Here is a 22,767-nt window from a genome sequence, read left to right as displayed (position 1 = left end):
TGGAAGCAAAAATATATGAACTGCAGTTCTGGCTCTGCTCATAAAACTACCTACCGTTAACTGAATCTTTATTATGTGCCAGAAAATATGCAGACCATTTCCAATCCTAAGAAGCCCTGAAGGCAGGTATTACTATGCTCATGTCACACAGAAGAAACCGAGGTTGAGGAGCTGATGGTGCCTCCCTACGGCCGTGGGTCTGAACGGGCCAAGGCACCTCCAGCCTCCAGCCAACTGGACTGCAAGACCCTTGCCACTTTTCTGCCCCTCTGGGCCTGTTTCTTCTCTGTAAAACGATGTCTAAGAACCTATCTAGGGCTCAAATTCCCTTCTAATTAGAACATTAGTTAGAACTAAGCTGTTTGACAATGACCAAAGTGCAGTCAGAATTAAGAGAAGAGACAAATAATTCTTAAGGTGTCTTTGGAAAATTTTTTTGGAAGACTGAGACTGTGAGCAGGACGTGGAGCAAGGGCAGGTGGCAAAGAGGAAGGGCCTGATCCAGGGATGGGAGGGAACACAGGGGCTGTGCCTCTGCCATGGCTGGGAGATAGTAAGGAGGTGACCTGCAATCCCGCAGGTATGATGGCGAAGGGATGAAACATACAGTCTGTGTTGAGGCTCCCCACAACTATCCCCAGCTTCAGGAACTCACTAGGAGGCCTTACAGGACTAAGACTTATTGAGATTTAATACAGCAAAGTGATACAAAGCAAACTCAGCAAAGGGAAAAGACACATGGGACAAAATCTAGAGGCCACAAAACACAAGCTTCCGAGAGTCCTCTCTCACTGTCCACCAGGGGAACTCATCAGAGACTCCGTGCCCAAGGCTTTTATTGGAGGCTGTTTCCATAGACAGCCCCTGCCTAGCACATGCCAAAATTCCAGATACCCAAAAGGAAAACAAGAGTTCACCTTAAATCACACTGTTTCTAGCAAACAGTTTAGGCACAGCTCACCACCCTTATCAGTTAGAGAAAGAGCCCTCCCGAAATCCCAGTTCCCCAACACCAGCCAAGGGCTAAGCGTGCAAGCAGGCCTTTCTAAGGAGAGTCGTCAGGCCTGTTAGGTTCATCCTGTGCAGCGTAAAGTCAAGTAAGTGTGAAGGGGTCAGAGAGGTTTTCTGAACGTATGCTGGCAATCAGTTAAATTCACAGAACAGGCAAGGCAATCACATAGCAAATATTTCCCTTCATTCATTTTGTGGCAGTGGAAGAAGCATCACCAATCCATCACAACACTGCTGTCCACTGGGTCCAGACACAACCTCAGAGTCCTTTTAAACACAGTACTGCAGCACCCAGGGCCAACCTGTCAACACTGACTTACAAGCTGAACAATATCTACCATCTTGTGAGAGGTTACAAGACAAAGATAATAAGAACTTAATACTAGTAGACTTTTTTTTTTTGTCTCAACATTGCTTCTTAATAATCACTACATTTACTCTTCATTTGTTTAAGTGAGAACAACCCCTGTATAAAGCACTATCACATCAAGGAAACAAATGACAATCCTAAGCGATACTATGTGGCTGAAAAGTTTGTGTTCGATTCCATCCCTCTTCTCATCAACTATCACCAACATAACGGAGGAGGTAAGCCCTAAAGCAGGGGTGGACCAGGGCCGCCCAGCAGGAGGTGAGCAGCAGGTGAGCAAGCATTACTGCCTGACCGCCGCCTCCTGTCAGATCAGCTACATTAGATTCTCATAAGAGTGCAAACCCTATTGTGAACAGCACTTGTGGGATAGGTTGTGTGTTCCTTATAAGAATCAAATGCCTAATGATCTGAGATGGAACAGTTTCATCCTGAAAGCAACCCCCTGCCACACCCATCCATGGACAAACTGTCTTCCACAAAGTCGGTCCCTTGGTGCCAAAAAGGTTGGGGACTGCTGCTCTAGAGGACAAAGCCAGAAGGCACCTGAGTTAGGCTTTTTTGAATTGCTATCAAGGAATACCTGAGGCTGGGTAATTTATAAAGAAAAGAGGTTTAAATGGTCCATGGCTCTGTAGGAAGCATGGTGCCGGCATCTTCTTGGCTTTTAGGGAGGCCTCAGGAAGCTTTCAGTCATGGCAGAAGGCAAAAGGGGAGCAGGAGTATCACATGGCAGGAGCATGAGCGAGGAGGGAGAAGGTGCCACAGACATTTAAACAGTCAGATCTTGCATGAACTCAGAGTGATAACTCATTTATTATCACAAGGACAGCACCAAGGCATTTGTGAGGGATCCTGCCCAATGACCCAAATACCTCCCATCCCACCAGGCCCCACCTCCTTTCCTTTCTTTTCTTTCTTTCTTTCTTTTTTTTTTTTTTTTTTTTGAGACAGAGTTTTGCTCTGTAGCCCAGGCTGGAGTACAGTGGTTCAATCTTGGCTCATTGCAACCTCCACCTCCCAGGTTCAAGCGACTCTCCTGCCTCAGCCTCCTAATTAGCTGGGATTACAGGCGTGTGCCACCACATCGGGCTAATTTTGGTATTTTTGGTAGGGATGGGGTTTCACCGCATAGGCCAGGCTGGTCTTGAACTCCTGACCTCAGGTAATATGCCCGCCTCAGCCTCCCAAAGTGCTGGGATTACAGGTGTGAGCCACCATGCCCAGCCAGCGATTACATTTCAACATGAGATTTGGAGGGAACAAACATCCAAACGATATCAGCACCCACACAGGAGACTTAATGAAAACTGGCAAAAGCCCACCCTGGCTTCTTTTTGATCATAAATAATAAACAAAAATACAAAAATATGACAAATATTTAATTATATTATATATCTTCTATTAGCAAGTTATCTTACGGAAATCATGAAATTTTACCACCTGCCCATCTGTGCCTATGATGTTTTCAAGGAGGGTGCGATATCAATAATTAGGCTTTGGGATTTGTTTTCCAGAATAAAATTAGCTTTTGCATCTGAATATTATTATTGTTGTTATTATTATTATTATTTGTAGTGATTTAAGGTAGATGGTTGCTACAGCAAAGCCCTAACCACTGCTTCTTGGCTTTTCAATCATCCCAGGCCTGGTGACTCGACTCCGGTATCCAGTGTGTTTTGGGAGGCAGAAAGCTCCAGTTACAGCAGGACTGAGATACGGTGAGCAGTACAATCAGGAATGTAAACTCATGTCCCTCAAGGTCTGGGGCAAATTCTGAATAAATTGGCCATGAGCCTACCTGTTCCCCAGACTACAAATCACCATTAAAACAAGTATATTATATATCTAGAGATGATGGCAGTAATGAATATTTACATTGTGTGTAAGAGAAGTACATACATAAGCATATTTCTCTAGGTCAAACCAGTGGCCATTGGTTTTAGTGAAGAGTTCATTAATGAAGTGTTTATTAAGCACCTACTTTGTACAGAGCACTCTACTAAATGCTATTAGAAAAATATTAGAAAACCGTGCCTTAGCACTGTGTTTCCACCTATCTTCTAGAACTTTTATATCATCTAGTTGGCTGAGTAGCAGACTATTGCAAGAACTGCAAGCTGACAGCATCTGGAAGTATTTGTCTGCATAAGAGATTGTTAAAATTCTTTGGAATGCCTTTAGGCATGGCATGATCTCCAGTGCTACAGCCCCTACTATGTTTTCTTGTCCTATGGAATCGCTTCACTCACTTGGGATTATCTGCCTGGACTCTGAAGGCATATGGCTTTGCATAGCCTTGGCCCCAACTGTGCGCTGCCTGTGGATTAGGCAGAAGGCTGCCTAATTTTCACTTCTTATCTCCTAGGTTGGTGGTTCTCAAACTTCAGTGTGCATCAAAGTCTTCTAGAATGCTTATTAAAAATGTTGACTCCTGGCTCCTATCCAAACACTCACCAAAACACAATCCTTGATAGGGTCTAGGAGTCTGCTTTTTTTCTGGCATGGTCTTGCTTTGTCACCCAGGCTGGAGATGCAGTGGCGTAATCACGGCTCACTGCTGCCTTGACCTCCTGGACTCAAGCGATCCTCCCACCTCAGCCTCCCAAGTAGCTGTGACTACAGACACACGCTACCATGCCCGGCTAATTTTTAAAAATTTTTTGTAGAGACAGGGTCTCACTATGTTGCCCTGGCTGGTCTTAAACTCCTGGGCTCAAGCAATCCTCTTGCCTCGGCCTCCCAAAGTGTTGGGATGACAGGCATGAGCCACTGTGCCCAGCCGAGTCTACATTTTAAACAAAATCATGCTAGGTGATTTTGATACAGGTGGTCAGAGGGCAATACTTTGAGAACCACTGCCACGCATGGGCTTCTTTATCCCTAACCAGCACCATGTCCGGCACATAGTAGGTGCTCAATACTGCTTGCTGTTGAGTCTCTGCCTCAAAGCGGTGGAAATCTTGCTGTTTAGGTACCAGACCAAGCATTGGAAAAGGATAATGCTTCTTTAGCCTCCTTATGAAAATAAGGGTATTCTAATAAATGTAGAATCTTAATGTGTCCATGCTGGATGGGATCTCAGATATTATCTGGTCAGCCCACGCATTTGGTCGGTGAGGAAACTGAGCCTTGGAATCTCATATTTGTTTGTTAAACTTTTCTTGAGAACCTCCCATGTGCCAGACACTGTGCTAGATTGTGCCTCTGCACAAACTGTCTTTGAATCTGTCTCTTTAACTGCCCCTCCGCCCCAGTAAGGCCTAATAGAGTTCTGCGTATATAGCAGATGCGCTTGATAGAGGAACAAATGAAAGAATGATCAGCTCAAATGAAATTTACTTAGTGTGAAAAATGACAATAAAAACTTTAGAGTCAGACATAGAAAATGGTTGTGACATTGCAAGAACCCTTTCTTTAATATTTTTATTAACATGGTTTCTTTAACATCTTGACTAATGCCACTCTCCTTCTTCTTTCCATGTTACCTTCCCACACATATTTTCATAGTTTTCTAGCATATCCTATGCTATTATGTGGGAAAAAAGATTATTTATTTGCCATCTTTGAATTATATTAACATAGGCTAAAATTCTAGATAGGGCTTTATAATCCCCTGGTATCCCAGTACCTTATATCTACCACTTGCTGACCCCAGGGAACTCTCTCTTTCTCTTCCAGGGAAATGGGTGATTGATCCCTCAGAACTCACTTTTGTACAAGAGATTGGCAGTGGGCAGTTTGGGTTGGTGCATCTGGGCTACTGGCTCAACAAGGACAAGGTGGCTATCAAAACCATTCGGGAAGGGGCTATGTCAGAAGAAGACTTCATAGAGGAGGCTGAAGTCATGATGTGAGTGCTCGAAACAGGGATATGCAGAAACTCTGGGTGGAGGAACATCAGTTCCGTGTTCTTGAAATGCCATTCAAATGCCATAGAGTACTATCTCCTTGTGCAAGCTCCCGGCAGTGGCTTCCTATCGCACAGAGAATAAAATCAAACTCCTCACACTGGTCTCCAAGGCCCACCATAATCTGATCATGCCTACCTCCCCCTTCTCAGCTCCTACCCATCTCTCCTCCCGTCCATGACATGCCAGCCCCACTGGCCTCTGCTCATCTTCACACACACAGCTGACTCCTTGCCATTTGTCAGGTTTCATTTCCAATGACATGTTTTTGTTTTGGGGAGGGAATGAACATTATTTTCATCCAAACCATAAATTAGACAAAATGACCATTGGCTATTTTGGTACCATAATATTTTCGGCATTTTGGGGAGGCTGAGTTTAGGCCATCTCACCCCTTGTCTTTTTCCTCCAGGAAACTGTCTCATCCCAAACTGGTCCAGCTGTATGGGGTGTGCCTGGAGCAGGCCCCCATCTGCCTGGTGTTTGAGTTTATGGAGCACGGCTGCCTGTCAGATTATCTACGCAGCCAGCGGGGACTTTTTGCGGCAGAGACCCTGCTGGGCATGTGTCTGGACGTGTGTGAGGGCATGGCCTACCTGGAAGAGGCATGTGTCATCCACAGAGACTTGGTATGAGCACGCAGGGTGAACACCCACAGGTCCAGGGTAAAGGGACAGGTCTCACTCAAATGACTGGGAATGCATTAATAATTAATACATCACAGACAATCTCCTTTCCTCTCTCAACTTCTCCCTTCCTTCACCTACTTCGGGTGGTCCTAGTGGAAAGTGCTTCATGAGGACTTACTTCTGGGCCGTAATCCCAGTCCAAAGTCTTTCACCTCCTGCATTTCAGTTTATATTCTTCCAAAATGGAGATCACTGCCATTCCTTCTTAACCTCTCTGTGACTCAGTTTCCTCCTGGTAAATTGAGGAAACTGAGTTTGTCTGAAGGTGTTATTCAAGGGTCTACCAGAATCACACTGGGCAAGCCCTTAAGCTCCTCTCAGAATCTCTGGTGGCTGGGACTCAGGAATATTCATTTTAACACATTCCCCATATGATTTGTACGCGCATTAGAATTTGAGACATACGGCCGGGTGTGGTGGCTCATGCCTGTAATCCCAGCACTTTGGGAGGCCGAGGTGAGTGAATCACGAGGTCAGGAGTTCGAGACCAGCCTGGCAAACATGGTGAAACCCGATCTCTACTAAAAATACAAAAAAATTAGCTGAGCTTAGCGGCGGGCACCTGTAACCCTAGCTACTCGGGAGGCTGAGGCAGGAGAATTGCTTGAACCCAGGAGGCAGAGGTTGCAGTGAGCTGAGATCATGCCACTGCACTCCAGCCTGGGCAACAGAGTAAGACTCCATCTAAAAAAAAAAATGGAGACACACTGGGGTGTTATCTCTAAGGGCTCTTTCAAAGCAACATTGTATAATACTAATTAGGGGTCAGGTACTCTCCTTATTAAAGAATAGTTTTAAGAGGATTAACAACATCAAAACATTCTTAATCTAGTCAACTGGGAGACACTTTCTTCCTGTTATCCCTGATGTTAACATTTCCTATCACATCAGGTTGCATTAGAGCCTATCCTTGGTTAGACAACACCAAGGATTTCTAATTAGAACTCAAGAATGGAGATAAACTTACTCATCTTGATAGTGGATCTTACACATTCAACTTTCCAGTTAACTTCTAGCAGGCATTTGTGAGGCTTAATTAACATTTGTAAAGCTCCAGGATGCCCTTGTATGACAGCACTGCAGTAAAGCAAAGGACTGGGATTATAGGAGACTCCTTAACTACTGACGACCCATCAACAGTTTTCCTCTCCCCCTTTGTTTGCCTGTCTCCTCTCCAGGCTGCCCGAAATTGTTTGGTGGGAGAAAATCAAGTCATCAAGGTGTCCGACTTTGGGATGACAAGGTAAAAGAGGGATGTGGTGCCAGTGAAGTCTCAGGAATGGGACTCAGGCCCCCGGAACATTCTGACCTTCTCCCTCCACTCTCTTCCCAGGTTCGTTCTTGATGATCAGTACACCAGTTCCACAGGCACCAAATTCCCGGTGAAGTGGGCATCCCCAGAAGTTTTCTCTTTCAGTCGCTATAGCAGCAAATCGGATGTGTGGTCATTTGGTGAGTGTCATGCTGGGCCCCGCCGCCCCAAGATCTGGGCTGCAGGCCAGCTGTTTCCTTTATCAAATGCGGACAACCTTACCCACCCTGAACCCAGTATCGTATCATGAGGGTGTCCTACTGGAGGGTTGCGTAAGAAAGGCCCTGAAAACTATGAAAGGGCCTTCATTATTTTATTTGTTTTTAGAGATATTGGACATGGTTGGGAGTTAACTAAAAGTGGAGACAGCGTTCTGGTGCCAGCTGCTGTGAAGTCAAAAGCTGGAGAAGTCAAGAGATTCAAATATGAGCCCCTTGAAGGCAGGGACCATGTTTTGTCCAACATTACATTTCCATACTTATCTCTTAATAAGTATTAATATTTATTCATTCAACAACAATTAACTGAGGATCTATTCTATGCCAAGGGCTAATCTAGGTGCTGAGGATGCAATGGTTCATAGGACAGAAAAGACTTCTATTCTTTTGGAACTAAATTTGAGACGGGAGGAGAGACAGAAAATCACAAAAGATCATAATAACCATCGTAAACCATAACAATCATAAACAAGCTAAGGGATAGAAGATAAAGTCCAACAATCATAAGTAGGTGCTATGAATAAAACAGTAATGGGGCAGAGTGACTAGAATGGAGAGAGGGTCTGCTTTGAATAGGGTGGTGTGGGAGGGCCTTTCTCAGAAGGTAATTCTTTAGCAGAGACTTGAATGATAGGAGGGAGCTGTCACCATTTGAAGAGCCAGGGAACAGTGTCCCTGATAGAGGGACCAGCAAGTGCAAAATCTTGGTGCATCCAAAGAACAGGGGGTACTGACTTATTGGGAGAACAATAGACAATGAAGCTGGCAGGCCATGGTAAGGAATTAGAATTTCTAAAAAGTGCAAATGGCTATGAATGAATGAATGATGTTGGTATGGCGAGATGTACCAAATGTTCTTGCTGGATTTGTCATGTCACCTGAAGTCATAGTTTGTGCATACTAAAGTGTGCAACAAATATATACCAGAGAACCTCTTTGATTTGGATTACAAGAAGAATTATACTGTGTACAGAAACTACTTGAAGATTGATTTTTGCCATTCGGTATGAAGGAAGGGTTTGACAAGGTCTTACTAGTAGTAGAAACCAGGGGGAGGTTGGCTAGGTAAATCTTTTAGGAGAAGAATGAGTGTTAAAAATCTTCTCCAGCATTTTAGACTATCCATCTCTAGGAGTCAAGTGGTTTGTTGATGATGAGTCCTACCTGTTTCTTAAAACAGTCCCTATTCACCAAACCTAGCAGCCACTTTGTTCACCAGGTTTAAGTTACAGAATGGACTTGAAAGAAATTGTACTAACAGCATTCTTGGATGACTCTCCTCTCCCCAGTGTGTATAACTAGGAAGTTTGGGGCTGATGTATAGTCATCTCACTATGGGTGATGAAACTGATCACACTGCACCAAGCAAGGGCCCCACAATGAGACATTTGGAGCAATGGCCACTTTAGCACATTCACCTTCTGACTCTGAATGGGGTTTATTCAGCCAAAGGGTATCAGCCTGGGAATTTCCTGCAGCATCTTACCATTAGAGGGTTGGGCTGAAATTCGTCCCTGCCTAGGATATGTTATTTGAAGAGAGTCCAGAAATGAGGTTGATGGATGGATGCAGAATAGAAAGAGGTCAATGAAAAAAAAGTGTGAAAAAACTGGGGGTACCAGCCTAAGCAACAGAAACCTGGATGAACTGAAAGCTCCATGCCTGCATCAACCCATTTGACTTTGTCCTATGTTTTAAGTTTTTTTGCCCTCATTAGCAGTGTGCTTTTCAGAACAAGTCAACCTCTTTGCACTTCACTCAATTTTTTTTATCTATACATATCTCATCTATGCATCTATGTATTAAAGAAATCATTCTGAAACCATGTTTTAGCAGCAGCACATTTTCAAATAAATTTTCACTAAAAATTATGGTGTCTTGGAGTGATAAGCATTCTTATTTAGGGTCAGGTTCTGAATTTCCAACTCCCGAGGCACCTCTGAGTAACACTAGAGATTCTGATCACTGGATCTGGGCTAGGGCCCAGTAATCTGCCATTTGAACAAGGCTGTGAGATGATTTTTATTCAGGTGTTTTGAGGATCATGCGTTGGGAATGGGTACTCTAAGATTCTCTGGAACAAGCTTCGGAAAGCTCTGGATTAGCTGATTTGCAAGCAGCCGTCTTGCTCTGACAACCTGTGAATATATCAGCACATGATAAAGACAAAGCTGGGTGTGACATTTCTACTAAGGGCAGAAGAGGAAAAGAAAGGGATTAAATCAGAGGTCAAAACTAGACAAGCAAAAGATGTGTTTTGCTTAGTCTGCATGGTATTTTTAAAATTCAAGAAGTTCAACTCTTAATTTTTGACTTCTTTTTTAAAAAAAAAATCAGAAAATGTGACAATTCTGATCCCTCATTTTCATGTGCCATACTTTGGTTGGAGTCAAATCATAGCTGTCTCCTTAAGACAGAACTGTTTATTTCATTTTCCACAATCCTCCCCAATCCCTATAGTGTCACACCTCCTGCACGCCATTCATTTACATCCTGCATCGTGGTGTTTCAGTCTACAACTGTTAGTTGTAGCATTTGAGTTTGATATAACAAAGGGTCCATCTTGAAAAATCCTTCTCCACTACAAAGGTCGGGAAATTTCAGTTCTTTAAAAATAAGACAGGCCTAACAAACCTCAGGTAGACTCAATGTACTTCTGGAGGTAGCACATGGATCCTAGTGCCAAGGAGTCTGTAATTTCTAGAGGCAGGTTGGTTTGTTTGCTGTCTGTGAGCTTTGTCATTCACTGTGCTGTGCTCACCATTTCTCGTAGGTGTGCTGATGTGGGAAGTTTTCAGTGAAGGCAAAATCCCGTACGAAAACCGGAGCAACTCAGAGGTGGTGGAAGACATCAGCACCGGATTTCGGTTGTACAAGCCCCGGCTGGCCTCCACACATGTCTACCAGATTATGAATCACTGCTGGAAAGAGGTCAGCGGAGGAAGTGCTTCCCCATGCATTGTCGTATACAATTTCAGGACCTGCCTCCTTCCCTAGAGAAAGGAACCCTCTCGGAAGGATGAGGCAGGAGGGATAACTAATATAGATTAGCAACAACATGACTTTGAGGATCTATTAACGGGGATGAATCCCCCATCCCTAAAAAGGAGCTGACGGTGACCTTAAAGGTTATTTGGTTTGCTACATAATGTCACAAGCTATAAGCATAGCTTCAGAGAGGAGGATGGGGTGTGGCCTATGCCAGCTTCCTTCTCGATTTTCTGAGAAGAGAAAAAAAAATCTGTAACATCATAAAACCATTAGAAGTTATAGAAATAACTTCGGGAACGAAGTTCACCTGTGCTATGAAAATATTAAAATGGCTTAATTTGAGTACATTTTATTCATTCAGCAATTTAAAACAAGGAGGCAATTACTCTGTACCCACCCGGGTGGCTCATTTACCCCATCTTTGGATTGCAGGCCATGGCTTGAGCCCCATCACTGTGAGTCTTAGTCTTGGCTGAGTTAGAAAATCATACATTTCAGCCAAAGTGGAAAGTTGCTGAAATAGAGAATTAATAAAAATTCAGATCACTGTAGGACAACAAGGTAGAATACAAAAAATTTAGAACACTAGGATTTTGTCTCAGCTTTACCATTTATTTGCCATTAATCTTTGACAATTCTCTGAACTTCCTTTTTCTTACTGTTGAGAGAATTAAATAATGATTGATCTATGAGTTCACAGAGCTTTTATAATCGGAAAGAAACAAACAATAAAGACATAAACAAGGGCATAAAACAAATCTTATCCACTTCATAAGGATTAGCTGCAATAATAATAATGATGGCTGACATTCAGTTAGCACTTTTTTTCCTCTTTTAACCATCACGTATTGATTTTTTTAAATTAATAGACTTTATTTTTTAACAAAGAGTACAGAGTTCTCATATACCCACCTCACCTGAACAGTTTCACTGTTCACTAACATTTGGCATGAGTGTGACACTTTTGTCACAATTAATGAACTTCTATTAATACATTAACTAAAGTTCATAGTTTACATTAAGGTTCAGTCTTTGTGCTGTAGAGTTCTGTAGGTTTTCACAAATTCATAATACCATATATCTGTCACTATAGTATCAGACAGAATAGTTTTACTGCCCTAAAAAATCTCCTGTCCTTCACCCATTTATCCCTCTCCTCATCACCAGACCACTGACAACTACTGATCTTTTCACTGTCTCCATAGCTTTGCCTTTCTCAGCATGCCATATGTTGGCATCATACAGCATGTAGGCTTTTCGGACTGGCTTCTTTCACTCAGTAATATGATTTAAGATCCCTCCATGTCTTTTTGTGGCTTAATAACTAATTTCTTTTTATTGTGAAATAATATTCCATTGTATGGATATATCACAGCTTGTTTATCTACTTACCTACTAAAGGAAATCTTGGTTGCTTTCAGTTTTTGTGTTGTTTGTTTGTTTGGGTTTTGGGGGTTTTGTTTTGTTTTGTTTGAAATGGGGTCTTATTCTGTCACCCAGGCTGGAGTGCAGTGGTGCGATCTCAGCTCACTGCAACCACTGCCTCCCCGTCTCAAGCGGTCCTCCCACTCGGCCTCCCAAGTAGCTGGGACCACAGACGTGTGCCACTGTGCCGAGCTAATTTTTTGTATTTTTAGTAGAGATGGGGTTTGCCACACTGCCCAGGTGAGCTCAGGCAATCAATCCACCCACCTCAGGCCTCCTGTAGTGCTGGGATTACAGGTGCGAGTGCTCAGGCAGACTGGTGTCTTTCACTCAGTAATATGCCTTTGAGGTCCCTCCATGTCTTTGTGGCTTGATAGCTCATTTCTTTTTATTGCTAAATAATATTCCATTGTATGGATATACCACAGTTTGTTTATACATTTACCTGCCAAAGGAAATCTTGCTTGCTTTCAGTTTTAAACAATTATGAATAAAGCTGCTATAAATGTTTATGTGGAGATTTTTGTATGCACATAAATTTTCAACTCAATTGGGCAAATGCCTAAGAGTATGCTTGTTGAATCATATGGTAAGACTATGTTTAACTTGTTAAGAAACTGCCAGTATGTCTTCCAAAGTAGCTGTATTATTTTACATTCCCACCAGCAATGAGAGTTCCTCATTAGCATTCGTTGTTTTGGATTTCAGTGGTTCTAATAGATGTGTAGTCATATTACATTGTTGTTTTAATTTGCATTTTCCTAATGACATATGATGTTAAGTATATTTTCATATGCTTATTTGCCACCTGTATATCTTCTTGGTAATATCTATTCAGATCTTTTGCCCATTTTTCAATCAGGTTGTTTGTTTACTTACTGTTGAGTTTTAAGAGTTCTTGGTATATTTTGGATACAAGTCCTTTATCAGACATGTGCTTTGCAAATATTTTCTCCTAGTCTGTGGCTTGTCTTCTTATTCTCTTGACAGTGTCTTTCACAGAGCAGACTTTTAAAATATTTTAACAAAGCTCAACATCAACTTGTTTATTCATGAATTGTGCTTTTGGTTTACATCTAAAAACTCATTGCCAAGCCCAATGTCACCCAAATTTTCTCCTATGTTATTACGGAAGTTTTATAATTTTGCATTTTTACATTTTGAGTTAATTTGATCCACTCTGAGTTAATTTTCCTGAAAGGTATAAGGTCTGTGACTAGAGTCATTGTTTCACATATGGATGTCCAATTATTACAGCACTGTTTGTTGAAAAGACTATACCCTTTCTCCTCTGTTCCTTTGTTAAGTATTAGTTTACTATATTTATATGGATCTATATCTGGGCTGATCCATTAATCTGCTTGTTTATTCTTTAACTCGTACCATCCTGTCATTACTGTAGCTTTAAAGTAAGTCCTGAAGTCAGGTAGGGTCTTCCAGCTTTGTTGTTCTTCTTCATTATCGTATTGGCTCTCTGGGTCTTTTGCCTCTCCATATAAATGTTACAGTAAGTTTGTCAATAGCTACAAAATAACCTGCTGAGATTTTTATTAGGATTGTATTGAATCTATAAGTGAAGTTGGGAAGAACTAACATTTTAACACTATAGTGTCTTCCTGTCCATAAGCATGGAATATCTGTCCATTTATTTAGATCTTCTTTGCTTTCTTTTATTAGAATTTTTAATTTTTTCTCATATAGATCCTGTAGATATTTTCTGAGATTTATACCCAGATATTTCATATTTTGATGTTCTTTAGCATTAATGTCATGATATATTTTTATATGTGATTTAATTCTCAAAACAATTTCATGAGGTAGATACTATTATTATTCCCATTTCACAAATGACAAAACTGAGGTTCAAAGAGGTTAAATAACCTGCTCAATGTCACACAGCTAATTCATGGTACAACTGAAATTAAACACTAGTCTATTGGATTCCAGAATACCTGCTGTTAAAAACTAGGACAATGTATGTGGAATACAGTCTATATGGAAGCACATATAAAACTCCGCAGGGGATGCTGCTATTAAATTCTGGTTTGTTTTGGATTTACCTATGACACACAAGTACAGGGAACTTACAGAGTTCTTTTTTCCCTCTCCAGAGACCAGAAGATCGGCCAGCCTTCTCCAGACTGCTGCGTCAACTGGCTGAAATTGCAGAATCGGGACTTTAGTAGAGACTGAGTACCAGGCCACGGGCTGCAGATCCTGAACAGAGGAAGGATATGTCCTCCTTCCATAGAGCATTAGAAGCTGCCACCAACCCAGGACCCTCCAGAGGCAGCCTGGCCTGTGGCATCAGTCCCTGAGTCACCATGGAAGCAGCATCCTGACCACAGCTGGCAGTCAAGCCACAGCTGGAGGGTCAGCCACCAAGGTGGGAGCCAGGCCAGAACAGAAATGATGTCTCTGCCCTCCCTGTAGCCTCTTGTCACATGTGGTGCACAAACCTCAACCTGACAGCTTTCAGGCAGCATTCTTGCACTTCTTAGTAATAGAGAGAGACATGAGTAAGACCCAGATTGCTATTTTTATTGTTATTTTTAACATGAATCTAAAGTTTATGGTTCCAGGGACTTTTTATTTGACCCAACAACACAGTATCCCAGGATATGGAGGCAAGGCGAACAAAGAGCATGACTCTTTTTCTAAGAAAACTGGTGAGTTAACTAAGGTTAGAGTGAGTGTGCTCTGTTGCTGTGATGCTGTCAGCCACAGCTTCCTGCCGTAGAGAATGATAGAACAGCTGCTCACACAGGAGGCCGGATATTCTGAGAAGCAGCTCTGTGAGGTTTTACAGAGTACGCTGCTACCTCTCTCCTTGAAGGGAGCATGGTGAGAGCCGTTGGATGGATTGGGGTGAGCAGTTCAGGTCCCATGCTTGGAGCGTTGGGTATCTGATGTCTGCGCCAGAACAAGAGAACATCTGACGGTGGAGAACCACGTGGTACAAGAAGAGACCTTAGGTTTTATCACTCCCATGCCCATCTTTTATACGAAGCTGTGCAGGTGATTATGTCTCTTCTTCAGCACAGAACGCTTCCACCAGCATCCTGAGAAGAAATGATCACTTCTGAATACGGACTCTGAGGGGCATCCTGTTTTTCCAGTCTCTGGGAATCAGCCCCTTCTCTGCACTATCCGATCCTCATCAACAGAGGGCAGCATTGTGTTGGTCAGTGTTGCTTTGGCGAGCAATTGAAACTTGTTTAGGCCCTAGGGTTGAGCAATTTTAAGGTTGAGACTCCAAGCCTCCTAAAATTCTAGGAGAGAAATAAAGAGTCTGTTCTTGCTCAAACCATCAGGATGGAAACAGCCAGGCACTGACTGGGGTGCTTCTAAGAGGCACGAGAATGCCTACTCTGGCTTGAGCACTTCTGTATGCAAGGTGAATATGTGCTGAGCTAGGAGACTTTCCTGCACTATCTCTGTTCACCCAGGGTTCACATCTCCATGAGGCAGTATTATTATTCCCATTTTACAAATAATGTAACTGAGACTTTAAAAGACCAAGACATCTGCCCAAAGTGACGGAACCAGAAAGTCTAGAGCTGGTATTCTAGCCCAAATCTGTCTGACCCCAATACACAGATTCTTTATTCCTTTTCGACAGTGCCTCCTACTGAAAGTGAAAGGGATTGAAGAGGGAATAAATACAACAGAGAGGAAAGATGGAAAGTCAGTAAAGAAGTAAATATAGAACCACTGGTGAATAGTGTTGCTCTGGCACAGACCACTGTGGTTGATGGCATGGCCCTCCAACTTGGAATAGGATTTTCCTTTTCCTACTCTGTATCCTTACCTTGGTCATGTTAATAACTTTGGAGTTACTCAGTTAATGAACCCTTTAATTCTCACAACCCACCAGTCATGTTGCTTGAAGCCGTTTATAGACGAGCTTCAAAGCAATTTTAGAAGATTCTTCTGTAGAAGTATGAGTCCTTCCTTTAATTATCATTCCAACTTTCAGCTGTAGTCTTCTTGAACCCTTCATGAGGAGGGACATTCCCTGATATGAGAGGATGATGTTGCAATTGGCTCTTTCTAAATCATGTGACATTTTGACTGACTTGAGATTCAGATGCATAACTTTTAATTATAATTATTGTGAAGTGGAAAGCCTCAAGATAAAACTCTGTCATTCAGAAGATGATTTTACTCAGCTTATCCAAAATTATCTCTGTTTCCTTTTTAGAATTTTGTACATTATCTTTTGGAACCCTTAATTAGAGATGATTTCTGGAACATTCAGTCTAGAAAGAAAACATTGGAATTGACTGATCTCTGTGGTTTGGTTTAGAAAATTCCCCTGTGCATGGTATTATCTTTTTCAAGCTCAGATTCATCAAAGCCTTAACTGAACATGTGTAGATACTTCACCTCCCGGTGTCCTATCCCGCAAAATGGGCTTCCTGCCTGGTTTTTCTCGTCTCACGTTTTGTAAATGGTCCCCTGTATTTGTAGAGAACTCCCTTATGCAGAGTTTTGGTTCCAGTTTTATTTTGTAGATTTTGCATTTTGTACCTTTTGAGACTATGTATTTATATTTGGATCAGATACATATTTATTAATGTACAGTCACTGCTAGTGTTGAAAATAAAAATGTTACAAATACCTGTTATCCTTTGTAGAGCACACAGAGTTAAAAGTTGAATATAGCAATATTAAAGTTGTGTTTTAAGAAATGTGGTGCATAGGGCCTGGGTTCCGTATTTATTTAAATCGCAAACTCTCAGAAATTTTCCTTAAGTAAAAATGGTTACATGGTTTCATTTTCCACAGACAATTAAAGACTACATATCATTGAACAACATGCATTCAACAAGTAAATATCAAATGTTCCTACGGGTCATGCACACAGCTCAGTGTATGTATCCTCTTGAAAACAAAGATGGAAAAGGCATAGTCTTTACTTCTAAAAAATTCCTAGTCTGATTGTAAAGGAAAACATATAAAGAAATAAAATTATGATACAGCAATTAGGGCAACAACAAAAAACTGGTCAAAGAAGAGAAGAGCCCAGAAAAAGTGATGGAATCTGTCAGGGAAAGGATGACACCAAGGTAAACTTCCTAGAGCCCTGATACTCAAAGTGTGGTCCCTGGACAAGCAGCAATAGCATCACCATGTTGTGAGAAATGCAGATTCTCAGGCTTCTTCCTCACCTACTGAGCAATAATCTTCATATTAACAAGATCTGCAGGTAATTGTATACACATTAAAGTTTAAGAACCACTGTTACAAGGATATACTGTCTAACCCAGTTTTGAAGATAAATTTATGAGTTACAAGGTAAGTAAGTGGGCAGAAGTAAGAGAAATACTTTCCAGGTAGAGAGAACAGGATGTATTGGGAAGCTATTGTCAGTTCACTATTGCTGGAGAGCGCGTGCATGCACACGTGTGTGTGTGTATTTTCTCAGCAAAGGTAAGGATGATAAAAGAGGTGGGTAAATTGAAACTGAGTCTATAAATATAGGCAAGAACTATACTTTAAAAGACCAGGAAGTTGGAATTTCACCCTATAGGTAGAAAAGATGTCATGGCACAGCAAGAGAAGGTCAAATTTGTGATCTGTGTTTAAGAGTATATTCTGACAGCAGCATAGTGAATGGATTTGAGAAAGGCAAAGCCAGTGGAAAAGAAACTAATTCGGAGATGATTTTTGCCTTGTTCACAGTACCATATTATTTTTCCTAATCATTCACTGTCATCTGCTGTGTGGGTGATATATGGAAATTGTAATTTGGAGTTCGTCACTTACTGTTGGATAACAACAAAATAGCTTTCCCTCTTAAAATCCCGGTAATATAAAGGCTGGGTGGTTATAGTTTTGGTGTCCAATAGTTTTTCAGTCCACCAAATGCCCAGCTCCATTGCAGGAGCCAGTTTGTGTGCCAACCACTGAGCATGGATGAGAAAGCTCAAGGCTTCCATGCAGTCCTTTCCAGAACTCACCTCTGGGCTTGAATCCCACTGCCAAATCATCCACACGAGAAAGTCAAAAGCAGATTGGAGGAACAGATCCGCTTCTTAGAGGATTTTTCCTGCAGACCTTGCTCTTCTCAGAATCTCCTAACACCTAAGGCCACCCTTTTGAGGAAGAGACAGAAATACCTCATTCAGCAAGACAGGGAGTGTGTGCATCATCAGGTGCGGAAACAGCTCCAGATTCCCAATTAGAGGGCTTGGGAAGGTGGCCTGGTCAGGAAGAGAGGGTTAGGGGTGGAAGCTGCATTTGAACAGTAAGCACATGGTTTTACTTTAGAATAGATATTAATTTGCGTGAGCTTTAATGGGGAAGGTGCTGAAATTTTGGTGCACTGAGGCTCACTTCCCAGAGCCACCCCTTGGTACCAGCACTAGGGGTGTGTATGGTTGTGTAATGGTGTGTCTGCAATGACTTTGAGATTCTCCCTAAGGTACAATGTATAGGATAACAGAATCAGACAATGAGTGGTAGAAGGAGTTTTAGAGGTCATTTATTTACTTCATAAATGTTTACTATTCATCTACTATGGCTCTTTGTTAGGTACATGATCTAAAAAGATGACTAAGATATATTATCAGTTAGGGACCAAGCATGTCACAATCAAATTAGTATAATTTGAGGAGAACTTTTTCACAAAGGACTATTTAAAACTGTGTGGGTCAGTTTGGGAGAACCTTAGAAAGTGGTACAGAGGAAAACGACAGCTGAGCCCTCATGCTATGGTTTAAATGCTTGTGCTCCTCCAAAATTCCTATTGAAACAATCTCCAGTGCAATAGTATTAAGTGGTGAGGCCTGTAGGAGGTGATCAGGTCGTGAGGGCTCTGCCCTTATGAATGAGATTACTGCCCTTATGAAAAGGTTTGAGAAGTTAGTCCCTTTCTGCCCTTTACCCTTCTGCCATATGAGAACACAGCAACAAGGTGTCATCTATGGAGCAGAAAGCGAACCCTGACCAGACACTGAATCTGCTGGCACCGTGGTCTTAAGCTTCCCAGTCCCCAGCACTGTGAGAAATAAATTTCTGTGGTTTATAAATTACCCAGTCTAAGGTGTTTCATTATAGCAGCTTCAGTAGCTTGAAACAAGTAGTTATCACCCCCTAGGCCCGAAGGGATGATGAGTGGGAGTGGTCATTTAAATATGGAAAGAGAATATTAGAGAGTGCTGCCTTAAAGGAGAAGACCTTTAGTAATGGACAGAGGAAACCCAAGGCAACATCACAGGGAGGAAGTCAGGGGCATCAATACCCTGCCTCACTCTCCTTCCTTCCTCCCATCAACTGGGTCTTCTATTGGTCAAATCCCACTGAAGGCAGAGGACAAGGAAGCCCTAGTAGGGTAGTCCATAGAGGTCGGTCTCCAGGACCAGAGTGCAGGGTGAGAGAGTGGAGTGGTCTGGAGAGACAAAGAGAAGATACCTAGTACAGACACCATCCTTCCCATAAGAGGGCTCAGCCTAGTGAAAAAGTTCAACACTTAAACAAGTGCAATTGATTCTCATTACTCATAGATTCTGTATTGGTAAGCTTGTCTACTGGCTAAAATTTATTTAGAACCCTAAAATCAATCCTGGAGGCTTTTCCTGCAGTCATTCATGATATGGCCAAGTGTGGAGCAGTGAAAATTTTGCGTTGCTCCATATACACATTCCCAACTGAGGTCAAACAGAGTGGTGTTCAGCTCTCATGCTGCAAGCAAGTGGCTTTAGAAAAGCCTATTTAATGACACATTTTCTGCATTTCTGTACTTTTTTTCTGGTGATTTTTCTGTTTAAAATGGCCTCCAGCCAGGCATGGTGGCTCACGCCTGTAATCCCAGCACTTTGAGAGGCTAAGGCGGGTGGATCACCTGAGGTCAGGAATTTGAGACCAGCCTGGCCAACATATAGTGAAACCCCATCTCTACTAAAAAAAAATACAAAAATTAGTTGGGTGTGGTGGTGCATGTCTGTAGTCGCAGCTATTTGGGAAGCTGAGGCAGGAGAATCGCTTGAACCTGGGAAGTGGAGTTTGCAGTGAGATGAGATCCTGCCACTGTGCTCCAGCCTGGGTGGCAGAGCAAGACTTCATCTAAAAGATGAATAAATAAATAAATAAATAAATGAAACGCCCCCCAAAATGTAGTGCTGACATGCTGTCTAGTGTTCCTAACTGCAAGAAAGCTGTTACTTCGATAAGTTTAATAAGGTATGAGTTATAGTACTGTTGATTGTGAGTTCAATGTTAATAAATCAATAATATACATTAAATAAGTTTTTTTTTTAACAGAAATATGCATAGAACAAGGTTATGTATTGATCAGTTGACAAAAGTGTGGTGAACAGGGGCTTGCAGGAACCTAACCCTTTATTTCTCCTAGAAGCAATGGTTCAGTATTTGTTAACTCAGTGTTCACGGCAACTTTACAGCATTACTGAATAATAAGAACCAACTATAATTACAAAGAGCTGTTGTAGGTTATGTGATGTAGCTACAGTCACAGTACTGCAAGAGCACAGAGAATTAAGTAAACACACCTAAGGGATCAGGAAGGGCCTCACAGGGGAAGTGAAGTTTGAGATGTGCATTGATGGGTAAATGAGAGTTCCCAGGAAGGAGAGGGTCTGGAAGGGCATTTCAGGTGGAGAAATTAGCAGGCATAAAAATGCATCTTATTCCAACTTCTTTCCCTGCATTATTTTCATGGTAGGTCTAGGACCTTCGAGGCCCAAACCAAGTGCTGGCCACAATCACACGAGAGACAACTGAAGGAGTCAAGCACAGTTGACCTTGAACAACATGGAGGTTAGTGATCCCAACCCCTTTCACTGTCGAAAATCCATGTATAATTTTTAATGTTCCAAAAACTCAATTGCTAATAGCCTACTGTTGACTGTAAGCCTTATTGATAATGCAAACTGTTGATTAACACATATTTTGAATGTCTTACATTTATTATATACTGTATTCTTATAACAAACAAAATAGTTGCGGAAAAGAAAATGTTATTTAGAATATCAAATGGAAGAGAAAATATATTTAGTATTCATTAAATGGAGGTGGATCATCATAAAGGTCTTCATCCTCATCGTCTTCACATTGAGAAGGTTGAGGAGAAGGAGGAAAAGGAGAGTTGGTTTTGCTATCTCAAGAGTAATAGAAGCAGAAAAGGTGGAGGAGGTAGAAGCGGAGGCAGGAGAGGCAGGCACACTCAATGTAACTTTACAGAAATACGTCATAATTTCTGTCTGACTTTTTGCCTTCTCATTTCTCTAAAAATGTTTCTGTATAATACAAATCCTTCTTTCGCTATTTGCCTTAGTTTCAGTGCCCACATCATAGAAGGGTCCATGTGATAACAGAAGTCAAAAGTCATCTTGAGTAACCAAAACCCGTTGCCAGATTGTCTAACATCAATTTGTTTTCTGATATTGCCTCTTTTACCTCTTCTTCCTTATTGTCTGGTACTGGTTCAGTAGCACTCATCTCCATCAAGTTGTCATCTTCTGTCAATCCCTCTGGAGTGGCATCTATTAGCTCTTGATTTCTCCAAGATCCATATCTTGAGACCCTTCACACAGACCTCTCACCCACCTTTTCGCCATATGCTCAATCTCTTTCATGATTTTCTTGATTGGCTCTGCTGCAAATCCTGTGAAGTTATGCACAACATCTGAACACAGTTTTCTCCAGCAGGAACTTGTTGTTTTGGGCTTGATGGCTTTCATAGCTTTTCCTGTAACAAAGATGGCATCTTCAAAAGTGTAATCCTTCCAGACTTTCTTGATGTTCTAGCAGGGTTCTCTTTCATAGCGTTGACAATCTTTTCCAAAGAGTATCATATATAATGGGAATTAAAGGCCCTTATGACCCCCTGATCTAGAGGCTGGATTAGAGATGTGTTTGGGGGCAAGTAGACCACTTTCATGCCTTCAGTGTTGAACTCATGGGGTTCTAGATAACCAAGAGGCATCCTTCAATATCAAAAGAACCTTGAAAGGCAGACTCTTAGTGGCAAGGTACTTCCTGACTTCAGGGACAAAACATGGATGGAACTAATCCAGAAAGAGTTCTCATTGTCCAGGCCTTCTTGTTGTACAACCAAAAGACTGGCAGCTGGTGTTTAACAGTTCCCTTCAAGGCTTAGGGGTTAGCAGCTTTATAGGTAAGGGCAGTCCCGATGATAAGCCTGACTGCATCTGCACAAAAGAGCAGAGTTCGCCTATCCTTTCCTATCTTAAATCCTGGTGATCGCTTCTTTTCCTCATTAATCAATGTTCTTTGTGGCTTTTTTTCCTCCCAGAATAGGATACTTTCATCCAAATTAAAAACCTGTTCAGGCAATTAGTTATCCTTTCCCCTCCATGATTTTGTTAATGGCATCTGATAATTCATCTGCTGCCTCTTGGTCGGCAGAAGCTGCTTCTCCTGTTATCTTGATATTTTTTAAGCCAAACCTCTTTCTAAAATTATCAAACCATCTTTGCTGGCATTAAATTATTCGGCTTTAGATCCTTCACCTTTCTTTTGCCTTAAGTTATCATATAATGACTTCACTTTTTCCTAACTCATATTAGAGTCTATGGGTACGTCTTTCTTATAGCAATCTTTATAGCAATGCACCCACCTAAAACTTGCATTTTCAATATGAACTAAAATGGTATTTCACCAAAAGTGCAAGGTTTTCATACCTGCTGGGAGCTGCAGCTACTGCTTCATGAATTTATTTTTTCTTTCTTTCTTTTCTTTCTTTTCTTTCTCTCTCCCTTCCTTCCTTCCTTCCTTCCTTCCTTCCTTCCTTCCTTCCTTCCTTCCTTCTTTCTTTCTTTCTTTCTTTCTTTCTTTCTTTCTTTCTTTCTTT

At 41.7% G+C, this 22,767-nt stretch overlaps 1 protein-coding gene across 1 annotated transcript in view; it reads left to right on the top strand.

The window, feature by feature from the left end:
• Positions 1-16,617, top strand: part of ITK (IL2-inducible T-cell kinase) — a 73,963-nt gene extending 57,346 nt beyond the window's left edge. Inside the window, exons 10-17 of the mRNA XM_011966711.1 lie at positions 1,466-1,599; positions 3,028-3,102; positions 5,063-5,234; positions 5,705-5,921; positions 7,160-7,224; positions 7,315-7,433; positions 10,285-10,442; positions 14,039-16,617. Of these exons, the coding sequence (XP_011822101.1) occupies positions 1,466-1,599; positions 3,028-3,102; positions 5,063-5,234; positions 5,705-5,921; positions 7,160-7,224; positions 7,315-7,433; positions 10,285-10,442; positions 14,039-14,110 (1,012 nt within the window). The 3' untranslated portion in view covers positions 14,111-16,617. The remainder of the gene's footprint in view (positions 1-1,465; positions 1,600-3,027; positions 3,103-5,062; positions 5,235-5,704; positions 5,922-7,159; positions 7,225-7,314; positions 7,434-10,284; positions 10,443-14,038) is intronic.
• The last annotated feature ends 6,150 nt before the right edge of the window (positions 16,618-22,767 follow it).

The sequence above is a fragment of the Mandrillus leucophaeus genome, unplaced genomic scaffold, assembly GCF_000951045.1.
Source record: "Mandrillus leucophaeus isolate KB7577 unplaced genomic scaffold, Mleu.le_1.0 Scaffold77, whole genome shotgun sequence".
NCBI classification, from domain to species: Eukaryota; Metazoa; Chordata; class Mammalia; order Primates; family Cercopithecidae; genus Mandrillus; species Mandrillus leucophaeus.
Note: the sequence above shows the minus strand (reverse complement) of the source record. Positions and strands in the feature narration are given on the sequence as shown.